The sequence below is a fragment of the Mastomys coucha genome, unplaced genomic scaffold, assembly GCF_008632895.1.
Source record: "Mastomys coucha isolate ucsf_1 unplaced genomic scaffold, UCSF_Mcou_1 pScaffold7, whole genome shotgun sequence".
NCBI lineage: Eukaryota > Metazoa > Chordata > Mammalia > Rodentia > Muridae > Mastomys > Mastomys coucha.
This window is the reverse complement of record NW_022196913.1, coordinates 28,263,266-28,283,106: the sequence shown is the minus strand read 5'-3', so window position 1 is coordinate 28,283,106 and position 19,841 is coordinate 28,263,266. Positions and strand designations below refer to the sequence as shown.

Here is a 19,841-nt window from a genome sequence, read left to right as displayed (position 1 = left end):
ATTGTATTGATGCAGGTGCTGTTACCAGGCAAGTGTCTGCAAGAGCCTCTTGTCATAATTGTTGAAGCCTTAGGAAGTGTTAAAGATGACATTTATTACTGGAACTTCTAGAATCAGAAGGAACTGTGTCACTAGTTATCTGACTTGTAGGCAGGAACCCTCACCTTCCTTCATTAATCCCTGGCTCTGTGATTCATCGAGGAAACAAGAGTGTGGCCCCTGGCTACCATAAGATTTCTGAAGTGCTCTAAGCAGATTCTGAGCCTTGGATAGGAGATGGTCTAAAACAATGGGAGACAGGGGGCTGCCATGGAGAAACCCTTGCCCAAGGAAAGGGAGGATGCTCTCACTGTTCTGTATCATTTCCCGATCCCCAACCCCCTGTTGTAAAGGCCTGCTAGGAGGAGCTTCAGCTCCATGTGCTGTCTCCAGCCCTATCAGCAAGAATATTGTATATCTCACTTCTCCATTTATTCTTATTTTTCAAGTGAGAGGATCAGAGTTAATGTTCTTCAAGTGTTTTTATTTTTGTTGTTTTGTTTTGTTGAGAGAGTTTTGCTATGTAACCCCGGGCTGGCCTTGAACTCACAGAAATCCACTTGCCTCTGTTTCCTAAGTGCTTGGATTAAAGGTGTGTGCCACCATGACCAGCTCCAAATACCTTCTGGTCCAAAGCCACATGCTTCTACTTGAACCAGGAAATCTGGGTACAAAATCAGAAGGATTCAGTTCCAAGGTGTCCCCCTACCCCCACTTTAAGATCTTGTCTTGGTTTGTAGACCATGATGACCTCAAACTTGCAACAGTCCTCTTGCCTTAGAGTTCTGGAATTCCAGGCAAGTACCACGGCTGGCTACCTTCTCTCTTTATAGTGACCCAGGCCATTGCAGTGTGTGAGTGAGGCAGCTTACACATCACAGTATACCAAGAGCTGTCTGTGACTACAGACCACCTGTGTCCCTAGAGTAGGAACAGTGATCTTCACTGTGTTTGGATCACTACAGCCATCCCTAAGCTTAGGGAGTACTGCCAGTCCAGGCTGGCATTTAAGAGCAGCCATGAACACAGCCACTCAGTACTCAGCATCTCCAGGTAGATAGCGATATCTCTGGGTCAGTCAGTTCTATATGCTGTGCTCTGAGATGCCAACACTTCCATATCACTGATGTGTAAGTACACCACGCTGGTCTGTAACGTGATAAAAATTGGATGCAGGAAAGATTATAAAAAAGATTTATTGTCTTTTAATTCCCCTTGGCTGGTTCCTTTTTTTAAACAAACAACTTTGTAAAGCACACTACCATAGTAATTAAAGTTGAAGGGGATGGCAGCCTTCCTTTGTTTAATTCTATATGGAAGTACTCTGGCGAGTGGACTGGATGGCTGTGTTCTGTATGAGGAAGCAGCAATCTAAATCTTGCTGCTAACAAAATGATTCCTTTTGTCTTTTTCTTTCTTTTTTTTTCCCCCCCATGGTTATTGGCTTATCGTAGAGGGTTAGTTGCTAAGGCACTATTCCAGTGAGAGCCACCTAAATATCCATGAGACTCACAGCTCTTCACTGTCTGGAGATCCAGAGCATGACTCTAGTGTCACTCCATTGTATGTGATGGATGCCCAGGTCACCACCAGTTGGCAAAAGGTCATTCTTTGGCTGATTTTGCAGGAAAGCTGTACAGGCTCAGAGGGCTTGAGGTACCTAGGCAGGTACGCCGCCCTTTTCCCGAGGCTTATTCTTGAGAGGTTCTCCTGTTATGGATATATTTACCCAAAGGGTGCCAGAATAGCACAGATTATTTGGTGGATAGTAACAGTCTGGCATCTTTTTGGTCTCTGTGTTTCCTCTTGCATCCATTTTGGTCTGAGTATCATGGATGGGTTGCCAGCTACCTTCAGATCAGCGGATAGCTGAAACCATAAAACCAGTTGTTGACTTTCTTTCTACACTTTTTCTCCATTCACCTTTCTTGTCCTAAGGTGAAGATTTTGTCCTTTCATGTTAATTCAAAATGGAAAGCAGAACTACGCACATAAACTTCGTGTCTGTTTTGTAGGACAGTGCAAGTTAATGGTGTCATCTCAATGCATATGGATATCAAAAGCCACTCTGCAATCCAGGGCCTTTGATGGCTGGGTGACTTAGGGTAGTGCTTTGTTTCGTTTTCTGAAGCCTGGATTTATGTGTAGCCTTGGCTGGTCTGATACTTTGTGTGTAGTCCATGCTGGTTGCAAACTCGAAGCAATCCTCTGGCTGCAAACTCAAAACAACCCTCCTGCCTCAGTTTCCCCAGTACTACGATTACAAGCGTGTACAGTCTATCAAGGTTAAAAAAGATATTCTTTCGTTTGTCATTTGTTTGTTTGTGACAGCATCTCTCTAAGTGGTCCTGGTGTAGACTTGGGTTGGCCTTAAACTCACAGACATCTGCCTGCCTCTGTCTCCTGAATGCTGGGGCATGTACCACCATATCTAGCTTTTTAAAGATATTTTTGGAACTGTCTTTTTAGATTTAAAAATGTGTTCAATTAAGGTAACAGAAAGTCATTTTAAAATATATGGTTTTTGTTCCTCTCTCCAGGAACTACACTCTGAGATTTATGCCAATTCCGATGTATGATGCTTCTCAAGCTCTTAAAACAAACCCTGAGAAAACAGAAGAGGCTCTGCAGAAGGTATGGAGACCTGCAAACTTTGAGTATATTAAGTTGTGTTAATACCTATTGTGAACATATAGCCATGACTGTTTCATAAAGCTTTTTAAAACCATGTATTCCTAAGGTCATAACTAGTGTAATTCCTGACTGGGCTTGGAAAAAAAAATAATGAAGACTGAAAGCTCTCATGAACATTTAGTAGAATAGAGTACCATTCTTAAAGTATTAATATGGCCAAGTATATAGACCTCTCCTTCCTTGGAGAATGTGGGGAGGGGAGGCATCTGTTGTGGCTTTTTTTTTTTTTTTTCCATTTGAGACAAGGTTTCCTATAGCCTCAGACTTACTTATGTATCGGAATATGACTCAGGTCACTTCTGATTCTTCTCCCTCCATTCTCAAAGGGTAGGATTGCAAGCATCCTTTGCTTTTTATGGCTACACTTCTGCTCAGTTTAGATGAGCTCCTATGTTCCATTGTTACTCTGATGCTTTTCCTAGGATTTTTAAAAATTCTTTATCCCCCTTTGTTCTCTCTGTTTGATGGTAGCGTCCTCCTTCAGACCCGAGCCTGACTTCTTCTTCCTCACATCTGCCTTAGTTAAGGCTCACGCAGTTTCCAGATCCTGCACTCTAAAGCTCTTTGCTCATTCTCTTGCCCCTTTGTTCATATGATACCTTTCTTTAAGACTTCATCTCCCACCACGAACTTGCCACATTTGGTAGCTCCTATCTCTTTTCCATGTTAGAAAAACTAGCCACCATCCTTTATGGTGAACCTGAAGAGGGCAAACCTTCATGCCGTCCTTCACTAGCAGCTTTTCGGATAAATAAAGCTTGGTCTCCCTAACATAGAATGAGGTCTATCTAGGATTTGCCTTCTGCCCACCTCATGCTCCATCTATCACCAGCTCTAACTTTTTGTTCTATTTCAAGAGACTGCAGTATTGAACCCAAGGCAAGACTAAGTCTGTTTGTACTAACTTTTCTGATAATTGAAGTTTGAGAACCATTGCTTTTCTATGGGCAGGACTCAACTCTTTCTACACTACTGTGCTTGGCTCTTGGGTTTGAAATCTAATGTCTAGAGCACCCACAATGATTCCTGGGGGGCAGTTTCACTCCACTGGCAGATGGCCTTCCGGGCCCTTCCAGACCTGGAGATGGAGTTAAGGTACTCACCTCTTCATTTTCTCTCCTAACAGAGTCTTTTAGTTACTTTCTGTTACTGTGATAAAACACCACAACCAAAACCAATTTGAAGGAAAAAGTTTGGCTCTTGGTTCCAGAGGGATCAAGTCCATTACAGAGAGGAAGACATGACAGCAGGGAAGGGAAGCCCGGGGGCAGGAGCAGGAAGCTGATCGCATTTCTAGCCATACACCAGAAGCAGACTGGCAGAACAGGAAGTAAGGTGGGGTTAGAAACCCTCAACCCCTGCCCATCCCTGGAGATGCACTTCCTTCAGCAAAGCTGCATCTTCTCAATATTCCATTACCTCCCTCAGATGCCCCACCAGCTGAGAACCGAGTATTCAAAGACACGAGCCTACAGGGGGCATTTCTCTTTCATACCACCACACAGACTATGAGCTTCTTAAAGGGAAAGGCCGTGTGACTTTCACATTGTTTCATTCTCCTCAAAATGTGTGCTTAGACACTTCTTAACCATTTTAAATAAAAGTTAGTAATAGGCAGTGGCAGGGAAAGATCTAGAATAGCAAAAGAAATTATCCCTAATTTTTATTTGAAATATATGGCCTTAAAACCAATTCTTTTGCCAGGCAGTGGTGGCACATGCCTTTAATCCCAGCACTTGGGAGGCAGAGACAGGTGGATTTCTGAGTTCGAGGCCAGCCTGGTCTACAGAGTAAGTTCCAGGACAGCCAGGGCTACACAGAGAAACCCTGTCTCGAAAAAAACCAAAAAAAAAAAAAAAAAAAAAAAAAAAAAAAACAAACCAAAACAAAACAAAACGGTTCTTTTTTAAATATAATAGCTTACCTCTATAATACCAGGAGGATCTCCTTGAGTCCAAGGTCAGTCTGAGCTACAGCGTGAGACCCTAACTCAGACACAACTCTACTTAGCTTTGTAGTCTTCAGCAACTTCTTAATTTTTCTGAATTTTAGTTTTTACACACGTACACACACTCATTTGTATATGTGTAAGTATATGCATGCATGTGTGCACATATGTGTGTGTATCTATGTATGTAAATAGGAAAAATTAAGTTATATCCTAATTATGCTTAGTGGACACTTAACAAATAGGCTAACTACATGAGTGCAAGTTATACCATTGAAATGTTTAACCTAAATTATCGTGGTCCAGTCTTTAAAACAGCACAGGAGATGGGTTACTTCATCCGAGCTGTGTAGATGAGGAAATAGAAGGGAAGGGCACTAAGAAATTGGCTAGGATTACAGGCACCCACCAAACCCACCTGAGAATTAAAGACAAAAGCTGAGGCATTCAAGTTGTTCAGATGCGCTGAGAGAAAGGAAACGCATCAAAGAGGGAATTAAGGCAAAATAAAGTCCACAGAAATCCTAGCGGCAGTGTGCGGGATGTCAGTTATAATGTGTAGAGAGATGAGATGCCTGGGCATCACAGCTGTGGTGACCTTAGATGACTAAATGTCATACTGTGAGATGTGAGATGTCACAGAGTGTGGAGATGCAAAGTAATGGGATGCTTTAGTGCACAGTGACATGAGGTACAGCATTGTGAGGAAGGATGGAGGGATTGACAGTCCTCGTGACAAGGGATTGCACTTTTAATGAGATGTATAATGCCACTTGGAAGTAGATCTGAATGTGTAATAAACTTGTGTTGCAGACATAAAAATAAATACTGGAAAAAAAATCAACGAATACCTGAAATGCTTGATCAGAAATGTTTCCAGTTCAAGATTGTTTGCTTGTGTGTAGTGAAATAGTGTGGGGTTAAGACCCAGGTCTACATATGAGACCTGGTTACAAGTAGCAGCTAGTCATCCATCCCCATGAAAATACACTCTCCACAGAAGAAAACTCAAGGCACAGGAAACATGTTGTGGTGGCACATGCTTATATCCTAACACTTGATACTGAGGCAGGAGGATCAGACATTCAAGGTTACCTTTAGCTACCTAGTGGGTTGAGGCCTGCCTGGAATATATGAGACTCTATTCAGATGAAACAAAATAGAGTTTGGACAAGATGGGAGAAGTGCACTTGCTTGTGGAGTTTGAGAGTAGGGGGTAGGGGATTACTTTGTGCCTTGAATGTATTGAGTTTTTCATGCTCAAGTGAGCCTGTTTTCATCTCAACAGCTAGATTCTGTCCTTGGAGAAATAACTGGACCAAATAGTCTACTTACTTTAACTTTTCAAAAACAAAATATATTAAATCTTTATAAATTGTTTTTCAATGCAAATTTCTATCATTTTTGATCCAGGACTTTTGCCTCTTGTACAAGTTAGGCCTCTGGAGACATCTACGTGGGTTTGGATCTTCTCCAGCTTGCCCCTGCTCCTATCCCCTCACCAGGACAATGACTATTTTGGCTCCTCCTCATATGGCCTTAATGTGAGCTCTTAGTCCCCAGGAGATAAGTGTCTGTCTTCTCCCTGGAACGCTGTGTGGAACGAAATCTTATTATGCTAAGTACAGTAGTAACAGGTTAATGACTGAGAACAGAGACGTACAGAGTTTGTGGTTCTTTTTTCTTTATACATGTTTTTAGAAAGAAGCTTTGTAGGGCTGGAGATAGGGCTCAGCCAACAGAGTGTTTATTGCACACACACACACACAGACTTGGGTGTGCTCTCAGAACCCATAGAAGAAGCTAGATGTGGTGGCATGGGCTTACTAATCCCGAATGGAGAGGCAGAGGCAGGAGGGTCCCTGGTACCCACTAGAGAGCCAGCACAGCCTAACTGTCGAGTTCTGTGCTAGAAAGACTATCCCTAAAACCAAAGTGGAGAGTGACATTTGAGATTGACCTTTGGGCAAGTATGGACACAGGCACCTGTAACACATGAACCTGTATATGTGCATATACAAAAAGAAGAAACATCACGTTAGTTTTCTTAAAACAATAACAGCAAAACCATCAAAACTCTTTCCTGTTATGCAGAGTCTGTTATGCAGAGTGGTTGGACTTGGGAAAGGTCTGGGAACACAGGCCCTGCCAGCCTTCACTGTCCCATGTCAGTGTGGCATGAGCTTCCTGAACGAACAGGTTGCTCTCAGCCTTTGGCTCCAGTGTGAGGCCAGCTATGAAAAGATAGGGAAAGAGGCAAAGGACCCAAAGCTGGATGGTCTTAAGGGTCTGCCTTTCAGAACCTCCATACTAAAGCATTTCCCAATGATGAGTCACCTTGGCAAGATGTGGCTGCTGGGACGGTCATGTGATCCAGCCCCGCAGGACCATGTTAATGATGCATTAGTTGGGGAAAGGCACTTTTGCTCTGCCTTCTAGTTTCCTGGGATCCGGGTAATTGGTGTCTGGGTTTTAATTGTTCCTAATTGCTATTGAGTAGTAGTTATTTTAGCATATGGAAAATTAAAATGAAAATGTAATAACAGTAAGAGCTTCACAGTTATTAGACATTCTTAACCAGGGAACCACAGTGACAAATTAAAGAGGCAAATGGCTAAGACACATTATTAAAACAATAAAGGGGGGAATAAAGCAGGATGGCACAATTTACCCACCTTAAATCGGTCTTGTCTCTTTTAGGGACAGGGTCTCACGTAGCTCAGCTTGGCCCAGCACTTCTTATCTTGTCTTTGTCACTTCTGATTTCACTGCGTGTGGTAGCTTCTTCTGCTGTAGCTGCCTGCGTTTATAAGAAGGTGTGTGTGTGTATGTGTGTGTGTGTGTGTGAGTGTGTACTTACTGGGCAGTCACACACACACACTGCTTCGTAACCACGTGTCTTAGTTTCCTTTCCCTTTCCTGTTGCTATGATAAAACACTCTAACCAAAGCAACTCTGAGGAGAAAGGGTTAGTGACAGCTCATGGTTCCGAGCTATAGTCCATGGCAGGAACGTCACAGATGTAGGAACATCAGCGCGTTGCTCGCAGAGAAAAATGCTTCTGTTCAGCTTACTTTGTCCATTTTATGCAGTCCCTGGATCCCCTTCTCATGACTGAGATGGGTCTTCTTCCCATATCCATTAACAGTAGTCAAAATAGTCCTTCACAGGCATGGCCAGAAGCCCGTCTCCCCTGTGAGTGTAGATTTAAACTTCTTAGCTTTGTGCACAGGGCTGAGATCATAAGCATGCACTATCATGCCCAGTTTATGTGCTGCTGGGGATTGAACTCAGGGTCTCATGTGTGCTTTCTAAGCTCTCTATTAACTGAGCTACATCTCCAGTCCCTCATCATTCTTTGAAAGTGTGTTTGTTTGTTTGAGAAAGATCTCTCTGTATGTAGCCTATGCTGTTCTGGAACTCACTGTGTACCACAAACTGAACTTGAACTCAAGAGTGATCCTCCTGCTTCTGCCTTCAGCGTATTGAAATGTAGGCAGTCAACACCACACCCTGCTACAAACCCTCTCTGTGGGAGCTCATCTTTCTAACTAGTTCATCCTGCACTCTTTGTTCACAGCATGCCCAAGGCCTGGTGATCTTCCCAAGCGTTTCCTTTCTGTCTGGTTCTAATCTGTGCCTTCCCAGTTTTCAGAGGAGTGTGTGTGCAAACATAAGAACTGTCAACCCACTTCATTCAGGTTTCTTGTTTTGTATGGGGATATATTTTATTATTTGCTGCCACTTTATTAATAATCAGCCCTGTTTTGAGAAACTATGAAAATTTGGTAGATTATTAAAATTAGAATACACCAAAGTTGCTATATTTATAGCTGTTCTTCTCTCTTTCCCTCCTTCCACCAGCCTTTTCTTCCCTCTTCCTCTCTCCCTCCCTTTCCCTAGTACTCTTCCTCAACCCCTGCCCCCATCTTCCTCTCTTCCCTTTCTTCCTTAACATCATTTCCCAAGTGCTGAGCAATTCTAGGGTGTGGATTAAGCTGGGGTTCACAGGGCACCATTTGCCCTCCTTAAAAAAGACTTGTTTCTGAACTACATGCTGTTAAATCTTTTAATTTCATGCTGCCCCGAGATAAGAACCCTGAGCCAGCAGCAGCTATCACCAAACACTGGCTTATCTTTGTCAATTTTGGAGACACACACACACACACACACACACACACACACACACACAACTTCAGTTACCTGAAAGGTCATTTTCCAGCTAAAAGCACCCTGATAAACTTGTCAGAGCTCTACCTGAGCCTACGTGGGTCATGGCGTCAAAGAGCTAAGAGACCGTGCTTACTGACTGGTGCACTGATAACTTTTTCCTCCACGGAGTCCAAATGTGTTCTTGAGAGATATGTGTGCTCCATTTCCAGATAGAAAATTATCTGCTCCGGAATCACGAGACCAGGAAATACCTTCAGGAGCAGGCCTACCGACTCCAGCAGGGCATTGTCACCAGCACCACCCAGCAGGTAAGGGCTCCGTTCTGTCACAGAGGCTTGCAGAGCACAGCTCCAGGAGGAACTGGCTTAGGAAACTCACAGCAGATGGAAAGAGACATAAAGAAGAAATGAATAAAAAGAATCCTAGAAGCTACACACTAAAAGCAATATTTTTTTAAGTTGCAGCTTTGTAAGTGTTAAAAACTGGGGAACTGTGGAGGTAACAGGTTAAGATAGGGATTGAGGAAGAAAGCTTAACAGGAACAGAGCGGATTGTTCCGCATAGCTCAGGGAATCTAATGCAATTTTTGATCATTGATATTTATGAAAAATAGAGATAACCGTGGTATGGAGACTTAAGATGGTGTTAGCCTATAGCCCCAGCTCTGGGACTGAGAAACAGCAAGAGTGGGAGGTTATATAGATCTTCATCTGTAGACAGAGTTTGGGCCAACCTGGGTTACATAAGACCCTGAGTTTCAAAACATTACATACAAATACAAGAACAGCTATGAGCAGCTTAGGATCAAGTCAAGTGATTACCTCTGAAGGTCGAAAGGAACTGATGGCATTTATTTTATTTTATTGCCATTACTTATCTCAGAGTCTATGAGTGAATCTACCCTCCTCACAGTTAGTTCAGCATTGGTTACATTTACTGACAATATGTATTATTTAATTAGTAACATTCAAGTAATATGTGTCAAGAAAAAAAATTTTCTTTAAATATTTCTGGCCTAACAGAACTTTTGAGAAAGAAAGTATTATTTAGATTTTGTCAAGCCTTAAAAATCTAATGGTTCTCCCTGTTAGGGATTAGTATTATTTGAGTATTTATAGCTTACTGGTATTAACATATGTAATTATTTTTAAGAGCCATTTTTATTTTTAATATGTACACATGACTGTCACTGCCCATAGATGCCAGAAGAAGGGGTCAGGTTGACTGGAGCAGGAACTACAGGCTGTTATGAGCCTGACTTGAGAGGTCTGAGAACCCAACTCAGGTTCTCTGCAAGAGGAGCCTTGCCCTTCTGCATTTGGCTATCACTTAGGCCCTGGTTTCTGTGTAACCTTAAAAGCAGGCGAGACTGTTAACATTGTACCCTTGCCTCCTTTCCTTTAATGAGATACCAAAATGTAGTTTTCTTTCTTAATCCAATATTGTGACAACTTCTTTCTGGTTGGAGGGAAACCCCTACAACCAACCCTGCACACTTACACACACACACACACACACACACACACACACACACACACACATACAAAGAAAGAAAGAAAAAAGAAAAGAAAAAGACAAGACCACACTACACCATCTTTAGGGCTTGTTCTTCATAGCAAATTCCAGATTCCATGTTCTCATTGAAAGGCAGCTGCACACAGGAGAGAGATGTAGATGCTTAACTCTGCTTTGGTGGCTCATTCTGAATTATTTGAGTCATTATGTGCCTGGTACATTGCCACCTTCCACTTCGGGAATTCCATGGAATTTTATGACTAGCTATTTTCCTACTTGAATCACTTCAGTGGCTTCAGGGGAGATAGATGCACCTTGAAGTGTTGAGACATTCTAATGCAGGAAGAGTAGACCCTCTATGACAACTGTTCCGTAATCCCCTTCCCTTGTCATGCCCCGGTGACAAGGGACGAATCACAGTGTGTGAAGGAAACACTGAAATCCCATGGCTCCTCATGCACTTGTTTTCTCTGGTGCCTTTGTCTAGGATTTTATAAGAATCAATGCTATCTTCCTGCTTTCCAGTTCTCCCTCCTATCTAACCTCATAAGCCATCTTAGCCGGTTGTTGGGAAACTGTCTGACACAGCAAATATTCTAGGCCCTGTGTAACCACTGCATCTGCCACTATGGAGCAGACAGAGCAGTATACCATGCCCCAGGCACAGTGCACGTGCCGTGCACATGGTGCTGTGTGTTGAAAATCACAGACAAAATCAGGCCCTAAATTATCAGCCACCAAGCTCTAGTTTTTATTCTCCTCCAAAGAGCTCTCTTCTCAGCACACTCTTTCTCAAGTGGAATTTCCCCCTGGAGATCATCACTTGGCTAACCTCCTCACTGTGACATTCTGAAACATGACCACTATATATGAAATGGCCCTCAGTGATTGTCCTCATTGGCAAGTCTAAGGGTCTTTTTCTTTTTCACACTCTTTCTTGCTATGTTTCTCTGACTAGCGTGTGACCTCCTGTGTAGCTGAGGGTAGCCTTGAATCTCCCTTGTCCACCTTTCCAATGGATTACAGGCCACACCAGCTCACCTACCCCTTGCATTAATGTCAACTATGAAGGATTCTTCCACTTCTGTGTTGGCCTTGCTTAGGAACAGAGCTATTATCTTACTCAGGATTTTCTCTCTTCAACATCAGGTGTGGGGCTCTAGTCCTCTTGAATAAACACAGAGCAGTAGAGGAAAAAGAAGGTTGTTTCCACCAGTAAGCTCTTTGGTGGGAGTAGTTACAGCTGTAACAGGTTGAGAGTGAATCAGGATGGCATTGATTACTAGTGGTTTCTATGCCTTAGTGCAGCAGCCCAGTAGCTCCGAAGGAGCCTGCTAGTCCCTGCAAGTGTACCATGGATTAGTTGTATAATGGGTTATTGAAGAAGCCAACAGCACTCTGCCAACTCAGGGCAAAAGTGGGTAGTTCACCTCTGCCCACCCCACTTATGTTAGTATTCATTTTATTGAGAGTTCCAGACCAAAAAAGCAAATGCAGAGAAAGTGTGTCTCAACTAGGGTCAGTCTGCAGGTAACCATTGAACTGTGTCATTGTGAAAACAGTTATCATTAATGTGATGACTGGAAGTGTTGAGACCAAAGAGAAGGTAAGAGAAGAAAAGAAGGTCATGATCAGCTCTGTGCACTATGTTCTCTTGGGACTCTTAAGGTTCTCAAGGGGGAGAGGTAGCATGTATGGCAAGAGGCTAGGAAGATATTAAGACGTCAGATAATAAAAGGTCATGTCCAGAGTGCACAGTCCCATAGAAATGGGAAATGCTCAAACTCTGGCAGTCTTATTCTCTTTCTTGTTGCTATGATAGAATACTTTGACAAACTTAAGGGAGAAAGGGCTTATTGTGTCTCACAGTTCAGACATATTCTCAAGGTGGTGAAATTAAGGTAGCCCAGGGAAGTTACAGTAGCAGAGGGAAGAAGTTAAGGTAGCTGGAACTCTGTAGCAGCCAGATACATGGCATCCACAATGAGAAAGCTGAGGATGTCAGATGCATGCTGCCCCTCAATTCCCTTGTCTGTTTATGCAGTGTCGGGTCTCATGTGGGAATGGTGCACCCATAGTGAACAGGCTCTGTCTCAATGTCATCAAAATAAACCCCATAAGCTATCTCTGAGGCCAGACTCCCAGACTGGTTCTAGATTCCATTAGGAGTTAGTTTTAAAAAGAAAAATGAACACTTGGAATGTGTGAGTGCCAAATGAAGCAGATAGGGTTAACCGAAAGGACCACATTCATCTACTATGAGGTTTGTAACAGGATAACTAGAGTGGTCTCTCTGCTCTACCTCCTGTAACTGTTTCCAATTCCATGTTTTAGTGGCGTGACTTATACAATGACAGTGAAATACCTAGATTCCCCCTCTTTGCTCCCATTTTAACTTTGTATTTTGTCCTGTGTCATTGTAAGTAAATAGCTTGCCTTTCACATCTCCTAGGCACCAAATGTGCTGCATTTGGTTTTGTTAAATTCTAACAAAATGCTTGGAAGAGCCCTAATGATATGAGAGTCTCTTCTATTTGAGGAACTAAAGTTTTATCTTCCTTTTGACTTTAAAACTGTTTCCTGTGGACACTTTTTGTGGACTTCATCCAAACCCTCTCTCCTCCATGAAAGCTGGTGACACACTTCAGGGGGGGCTCTTCAGTCAGTAGCATTCATGCAGAGGACTGGCTTTATTGTGTTGTTTGCACAGGCCTCCCAGTTTGGCCCTTTGTAGCATTGGATATATATGTGGTTTATCTTCTCAAATTAGAAAATCATTCTTAGTAAGATGTGAATTATTGATGGCCATTTTTGTTTCAATCAATATGCCAGTTTGAAGAGTAAGGATTTATGCTCATCATGAAGGTTTTTAGAAACACAGAGTCAGCTCTCTGTAGGCATTGTGGGGATGTAGAAAGCATTCGATTCCAGCTGTAAGCATAGACTGGAGGTATCAAGTGCAGGTGAAATCAACTGTTCGCATAGCTTTGCCTATTTGGAGCTCAAGATAGACCATTTACAAGAAGTCTGGGAATTTTACAGCAGAAGAGCTGTTGTATGCATCAACACAGCTCCTATAGCCCCTTGTCAGCATAATAGATGCTTTGAGTGATTGTCTTTACCATACCAGATAAGACACGTGAGCCTAATTGTGTAAAAGGAAGGATGAGAGAGGCAGCTACAGCACAGCTCTAAGTTCAGAATGTAAGTCTTCTGTGCTACTCTGAAAACACACTCTGCCCTCTCTCCTAGGGTCTTACAATGTCTCCCTAGCTCTCCTGGGAATTTCTGTGTAGCCTAGGCCGGCCTCAAACTTGTGCTGATCCTCCTGTCTCTGCCTCTAGAGTACTGGGATTACAGGGCTTGAAAACTGCATACAGGTATGTTTCATTTTTGTGGTGCTGGATGGGACTGAACCCAGTGCTTCAGTCATGCAAAGCAATTTCTACCATGTCCTCTTTTTGGTGAGGGTTCTGTTGTTTTGTTTTTTTTTTTTTTTAATTTGTAAAAGAAGGAAGGGAGATTTTAGCTAGCTTCCTAGACACGATATTGAATTATTCAAAATAGAAAGAACAGGGTAGTTTACTTTAAAAAAAAAGAGAGAGAGAGAGTGAGAATAATTAAACTCTGTGGATTCAATGACTTATCAGATAGGCCAGGACACTCCTTATAAGGTCTCTGAAGAATATACACTTTGTTTTTCTTTACATTTATTTATTTATATGTGGGGCAAGAGGTAGGCATGCCCGTGTGTCATACATCCACATACAGAGATCAGAGGGCAGCTCCTTGCAGGTGCCTGTTGTCTTCTTTGTCAGTTTCAGGGATCAAACTTCAGGCTGTGCTGTGTACGCCTCTACCTGCTAAGCCATCCCAGGAACACAGCAATATTTTTTTTTTTTACGCTAGTGAGACAAAACTAACATAGTCCAGACTGACTCTGAACTTGGCTTTGCAGCTGAGGATGGTTTTAAGTTGTCCATCTTCCAACTACTTAGCTAAACACTGTATTTTTAAGACCATACAATCAGCAGTGTTAGCTGTACTGAGAGTGCCCGGGTAAGGGTTGTGTGGATCACCGTGACTGCTGTTTGCTTGAGATGAATCTTCGCTCCTACTTCATTTCCTGTTGCATGCTCACACCTGGCTAACTGTAAGAAGTAGAGGTTAGTTCAGCTCATGGTTCCAGAGGGTGTGAGGACCAGGAGTGAGACCCTGGTCAAGAGATTCCCATAGTGCATAACACTCACCACCACATGAGCTAATCCAGCCACTCCTGGGAAGTTAGGGAAGTAAGTGGGGCACTCCAGAGCAGGTCTGCCCCAAGGCAGATTTAAAATAAAGACATTCTAACGTTCCGCTATAGGCGTTGTCTATGCAATGACCAGCAATTCCTTTGGGTTCTACAGTTCAATCTTGGACCCACTGAAAATGATTCAAGTGCTTGTGAAGCCAAGCTGCTGGGGTGGATACTAGTGGGATTATCTTCATCATTACTTGTGCTGATATAACAAGACCCATCCCTCCTTTATTGACCAAAGCAATGTCTCATATAACCCAAACTGCACTCCAACTTGCTTTGTGGCAAAGGTGAGCTTGAACCTCCAGATCCCCATATCTCAGCCCCCCACATGCTGGGATGTCTGATGTGTACCACCATGCCCAGTTTATCTAACCCAGGGCATCACAGATGCTAAGCAGGCATTTTTCCAACTGAGCTACATCTCTAGCATCCTGTCCCTGGCCCCCAACCTGCTTCTATATTTTGGTGGTTTTCAACTTATGAAGAGAAGCACTTTATATAATAGAATTTTTAAGCTGTCAATTTCCAGAGGCTGTTTTGGCTTTTATACACTGGCAGGTGTCAGCATTCTATTGTCCTGTCACTAGTCCCAGCAACATGTAAGACATTTTTTTTTTTTTACTTTTTCAGCACATCTCCTTGTGTCTGACACACACAGGGCACTCGATGACAGTTAATGAGAGTCACTGTCTAGCAGAACATCACTGGGAGCTACAAGATTTGGATCATTAAGAGGATTCGTTACACAGTATTCTTTTTAAGGGAGAAAAAAAATGCCTCTATCTTTTACCAAAATGTCTCACTTTTTTTCCTGGAGTTAAATGTGCCATTGGCTTCTTGCATGTATAGTTAGACCAATCTAATAATTGGTTAAGCACCCTTCTGGAGGATGCCAGCAAGACATTTTTAACCTCATGCATTTTGATTCCTTGAATTTTCATGGTCCATTCTATGACTTCATTTTTGTACTAAACTCGGATGCTCCTCTGGCTTGCACAGATGATTGACCGGATATGTGTGAAGGTTCAGGATCACCTCAACTCCTTACGGACCTGTGGGGGCGATGCTGTTCAGGAGGACTTAAAGGCTGCAGAACGGCTCATGCGAGATGCTAAGAACTCTAAAACGGTGAGCTTCTTTTCAGAATTCATAAGACACTGGTAGCATGTTTGTCCTGTTTGTACCTGTGCTGATTTCTTTCTCTTTTTTTAATCATTATTAATTATTTCATTTATTTACATCCCAAATTTTGCCTCACAGTCCACCCCCCTTCACCTCTGAGAGGGTGTTCCCGGCTTCCTGGGCATGCCCATTCTCTGGGGCATCAAGTCTCTACAGAACTAGGTGCATCCTCTTCCACTGAGGTCAGACAAAACTGTCCTCTGCTACATATGGGGCCTCAGAGAAGCCCATGTATGCTCTTTGGTTGGTGACTTAGTCTCTGGGAGCTCCCAGGGGTCCAGGTTAGTTGACACTGTTGACCTTCCTATGGGGTCACCCTCTCCTTCAGCTTCTTCAGTTGTTCCCCTAACTCTTCCATAGTGGTCCCTGACTTCAGTCCAGTGATTGGCTGTGGGTATCTGCATCTGTCTCAGTCAGCTGCTGGGTAGAACCTCTCAGAGGACAGCCATGCTAGGCTCCTGTTTATAAGCACAACATAGCATTGGTAGTAGTGTTAGGGTTTAGCTCCCACCCATAGGATGGATCCCAGGTTGGACCAGTCACTGGTTGGCCGTATTTTTCAACTTCTGCTCCATTTCTGTCTCTTCATTTCTTTTAGACAGGAACTATTTGGGGTAAAAAATTTTGAAGGTGGGTGGATGCCCTCATCCCTCCACTGGGGGCCCTGTCTAACTAATAGAGGTGGTCTCTTCAGGCTCCATATCCCTACAGCTGGGCATTTCAGCTAAGGTCACCACATTGCGTCCTGGGAGCCTCTCACCTCCCAGGTCTTCGGGACTTCTAGAGATTCCCCCAGCAGCTGTATATTTCAATTCATTCTCCTGGCTCTCAAGGCTTCTCTCCTGAGCTCCCACACCTGATCCTGACCTCCCTTTCCCCTCCTCCTTCCCTCTCCCACTCAGGTCCCTCCCTCCCTCCCTCTGCCTACCATGATTATTTTGTTTCCCCTTCTAAGTGAGATTGAAGCATCCTCACTTGGGCCTTCCTGCTTGCTAAGCTTATGGTCTGTGGGTTGTAGCCTAGGTATTCTATACTTTTTGGCTAATATTCACTTATCAGTGAGTACATACCATACATGTCCTTTTGGGTCTGGGTTACCTCACTCAGGATGGTATTTTCTATTTCCATCCATTTACTCCCCAAAATATGACTTCATAGAAAATAGACTAATTGTGGGGCAGAAGCTGAGCTCTTTCTTCTGCTGTTAGGATCACGTAAGTGGCTTTACTTGTTAAATTTGCATTTATTTTATTTGTGTGTGTGTGTGTGTGTGTGTGTGTGTGTGTGTCTGTTTGTGTAAGGGCAACTTGTGGTAGCCTGTTTTCTCCTTCCACGTGCATGTCTCAGGGATCAAACTCAGTTCGTTAGGCTTGGTGGTGAATACCCACTGAACCATCTTGCTGGCCCCAGGATCACAGTTGCTGAATGTTGTATCAGGGACCTTGCACATTAGTCAAGTAGTCCTGTGATCCAATAATAACATATCCTTGGATGGTGGCACAGAGCCTCTCTAAATTCCTGGAACATTCTGCGCAGCAGAGGTGACAATAGCATTTTTAGCTACTGATAACCAAAGCTTTGCAATACAACAGCCTTCACCCTTGTGAGTGGACCTGGAGGAGCTGACCGTAAGATGGCTCTTCTGTCAAGTACACACCCTGTCAATGTGAAGGGCTAGAGACTGGGTCGGTCACCATGCCTCTAATGCAGCTCCTAGGGATTCTTGAAACAGGGATTCAAATAGTTTTTGCTTGGTGCCATCAAGGGGCTTTGAAGCTGGCATTCCTGGAGATGGCAGGGAAGCCCTGTCCGCCAAGCCAAGCCCGGGTGACACTTTCTCCCCTGTGCCTGCCAAGGTACTGAGTCCATTTCGCGGTCTGGGTTGGAACCCAGTAAGGAAGGTGCTTTGCTGAAACAAGTGTGGCATTGCCGTACGTCACTAAACTTGAGGGCTAGGTGCAGACCCCCGCGACTTTTTTTATAATCAGCTTTTCTAAAGAACCGGTGATGACCTAGGATGTGTGACTGGCAGTTGAGTGACATAGCCCTGTAGGTCTGAATCCTTTCTTATGCCATCTGATAGTCTTGGCAGAGTGTCAGAACTGAGTGGAATTATGGGACAAACAACTGGTATCTGAAGAGAAGGGGCAAATTACCTGCATCTTCAGTGACAAACATGTGGTAAAAATACCTCAGTCCTCACGTTGCAGACAAAGACGGGACCATACAAAGGACACTGACAGATGTCGTGACCTGAGAGCTGCTGAGTGGCAGTAACGGCTGTGCCATCTGCCAGTGTCTCTGTGGTAATCATGCTAGCATTGCTGGGTCTCACTGAGCATGAACAGATGCCTGTGAAGAGCATGGCCCTCAGTTCACCATCAGCGCCTTTGGCTGAGAATGGATGATCTAATATATTTCTTTACCTCTCTGTAACTCCACAGTAGTCTTGATGCTTATTGAAATATTTTTTTCAATGACAAGATCACTTTTCACCTTTCTTCCAGTTGTTGCCCAACTTATACCATGTGGGTGGTGCATCCTGGGCAGGAGCCAGTGGCCTGTCATCCAGCCCCATTCAGGAGACCCTGGAATCAATGGCCGGAGAAGTCACAAGAGTTGTGGATGAACAACTGAAGGTCTGTGGATCTTGTTATCTTGAGAATGAACTTATGATGCTGTAACTCTGTTTGATGGCATTCCTACTGTAGCTGCCTGTTTCTAGAAGATGCACACTCCCTGGTCAGACACCTGGGCTGGAAGTAAATGCAATGTCTAGTCTAGTTAATGTGTTTTAGAACGATTTCCTATGTCGTCTCACTTTTGGTGGCATGTCTTTAGTGAACTTAATGAACTTAATATGATTGGTTGGGGAGATGATTTCCACACAGAAGGTACAAAAACAAAGTGCTCTGGGGAAATTTTATTACATTTGGTTTGGAGAGAGGAAAACGTGGTGAGAACTGTGTGTAAACCCTGCCAAGCTACGTACACGGAGTGTGACAGTAGGTGCACAGCCAACCATCCTTGATGTGCCTGGGGATGAATAAACAGACTTACTTAGAGTGGACCTGTGGGGCCCCAAATAAACAGAGCTCTGCTGTTGGCTTACTGATTGAAAAGGGGTTAAATGGTCCCTAAGGTTTTGGAGGGTGTAGATAATCTAAGAGCAGCTTTTTCTAAGGGTGATTTTAAAAATCAGCTGTCCCAGAGACGCTTCACATTCGGAAGGGTTTTTGCCTTTCAAGGCTGCCTTGAGCTTCTGTAACTATTTAATCTGTTTTCTTCTGAGAGTGTAACTTCTGCGGCATGTGGAGGAGTTGAGGCACAAACGAGTGGCACTAATTACTAATTACTCCCTGAAAGTTAAGCTAGTAAGGCAGAAAATGCTGCGGCTTCTTAGGTGTTATTAACCCATCTCGCTGCGCATTAACCTGTCTCTCTGTGCATGACTCTAGCTCACTGTGCAGCTCCTATGGACACACTCATGTGTGTGTGACTTTCACTTGTCTGTGGCTATTGGGCTATGTTTGAACACAGACAAAGGGGTAGAAAAGAACAGTGGGTTGCTTCAGAGTCTGCTAGACCTCGTGGTAGGGAATAGCACTTGGATCCATCATGAAGAATAAAATGTACAAGGCAGATTCTCTCTTCTATGAATAAAAAACAAACTTCGTTACTTATTTCGGACTGTAACATATGAAAACTTCTGAGAAATGCTTATGCCATACCAAAAGTAAACTTATGAAGGATTCCCAAAACAGAGATCACATCTCATTCTGCCCAGGCCCCCAGTCTTACGTGTCTGTGTGACGATGCCGTGCAAATGATAACAGAACTGTTTACACTGAAGTCAATATCACAAGTGCAGTTCTAGTAGTAAGAAGGCATCTGTTCTAATGGCTATGTTAAAAAATGCATTCTGGCCGGGCAGTGGTGGCGCATGCCTTTAATCCCAGCACTTGGGAGGCAGAGGCAGGCGGATTT

General features: G+C 43.5%; 1 protein-coding gene across 11 annotated transcripts in view; it reads left to right on the top strand.

Annotated features, from left to right (window-relative positions):
• The window catches only part of Carmil1 (capping protein regulator and myosin 1 linker 1), a 276,607-nt gene that overhangs the window by 199,382 nt on the left and 57,384 nt on the right, over positions 1-19,841 (top strand). For all 11 annotated transcript variants that reach the window (XM_031358897.1, XM_031358895.1, XM_031358896.1 and 8 more), the window contains 4 exons: positions 2,580-2,673; positions 9,064-9,162; positions 15,672-15,800; positions 18,362-18,493. In XM_031358897.1, the coding sequence (XP_031214757.1) occupies positions 2,580-2,673; positions 9,064-9,162; positions 15,672-15,800; positions 18,362-18,493 (454 nt within the window). The remainder of the gene's footprint in view (positions 1-2,579; positions 2,674-9,063; positions 9,163-15,671; positions 15,801-18,361; positions 18,494-19,841) is intronic.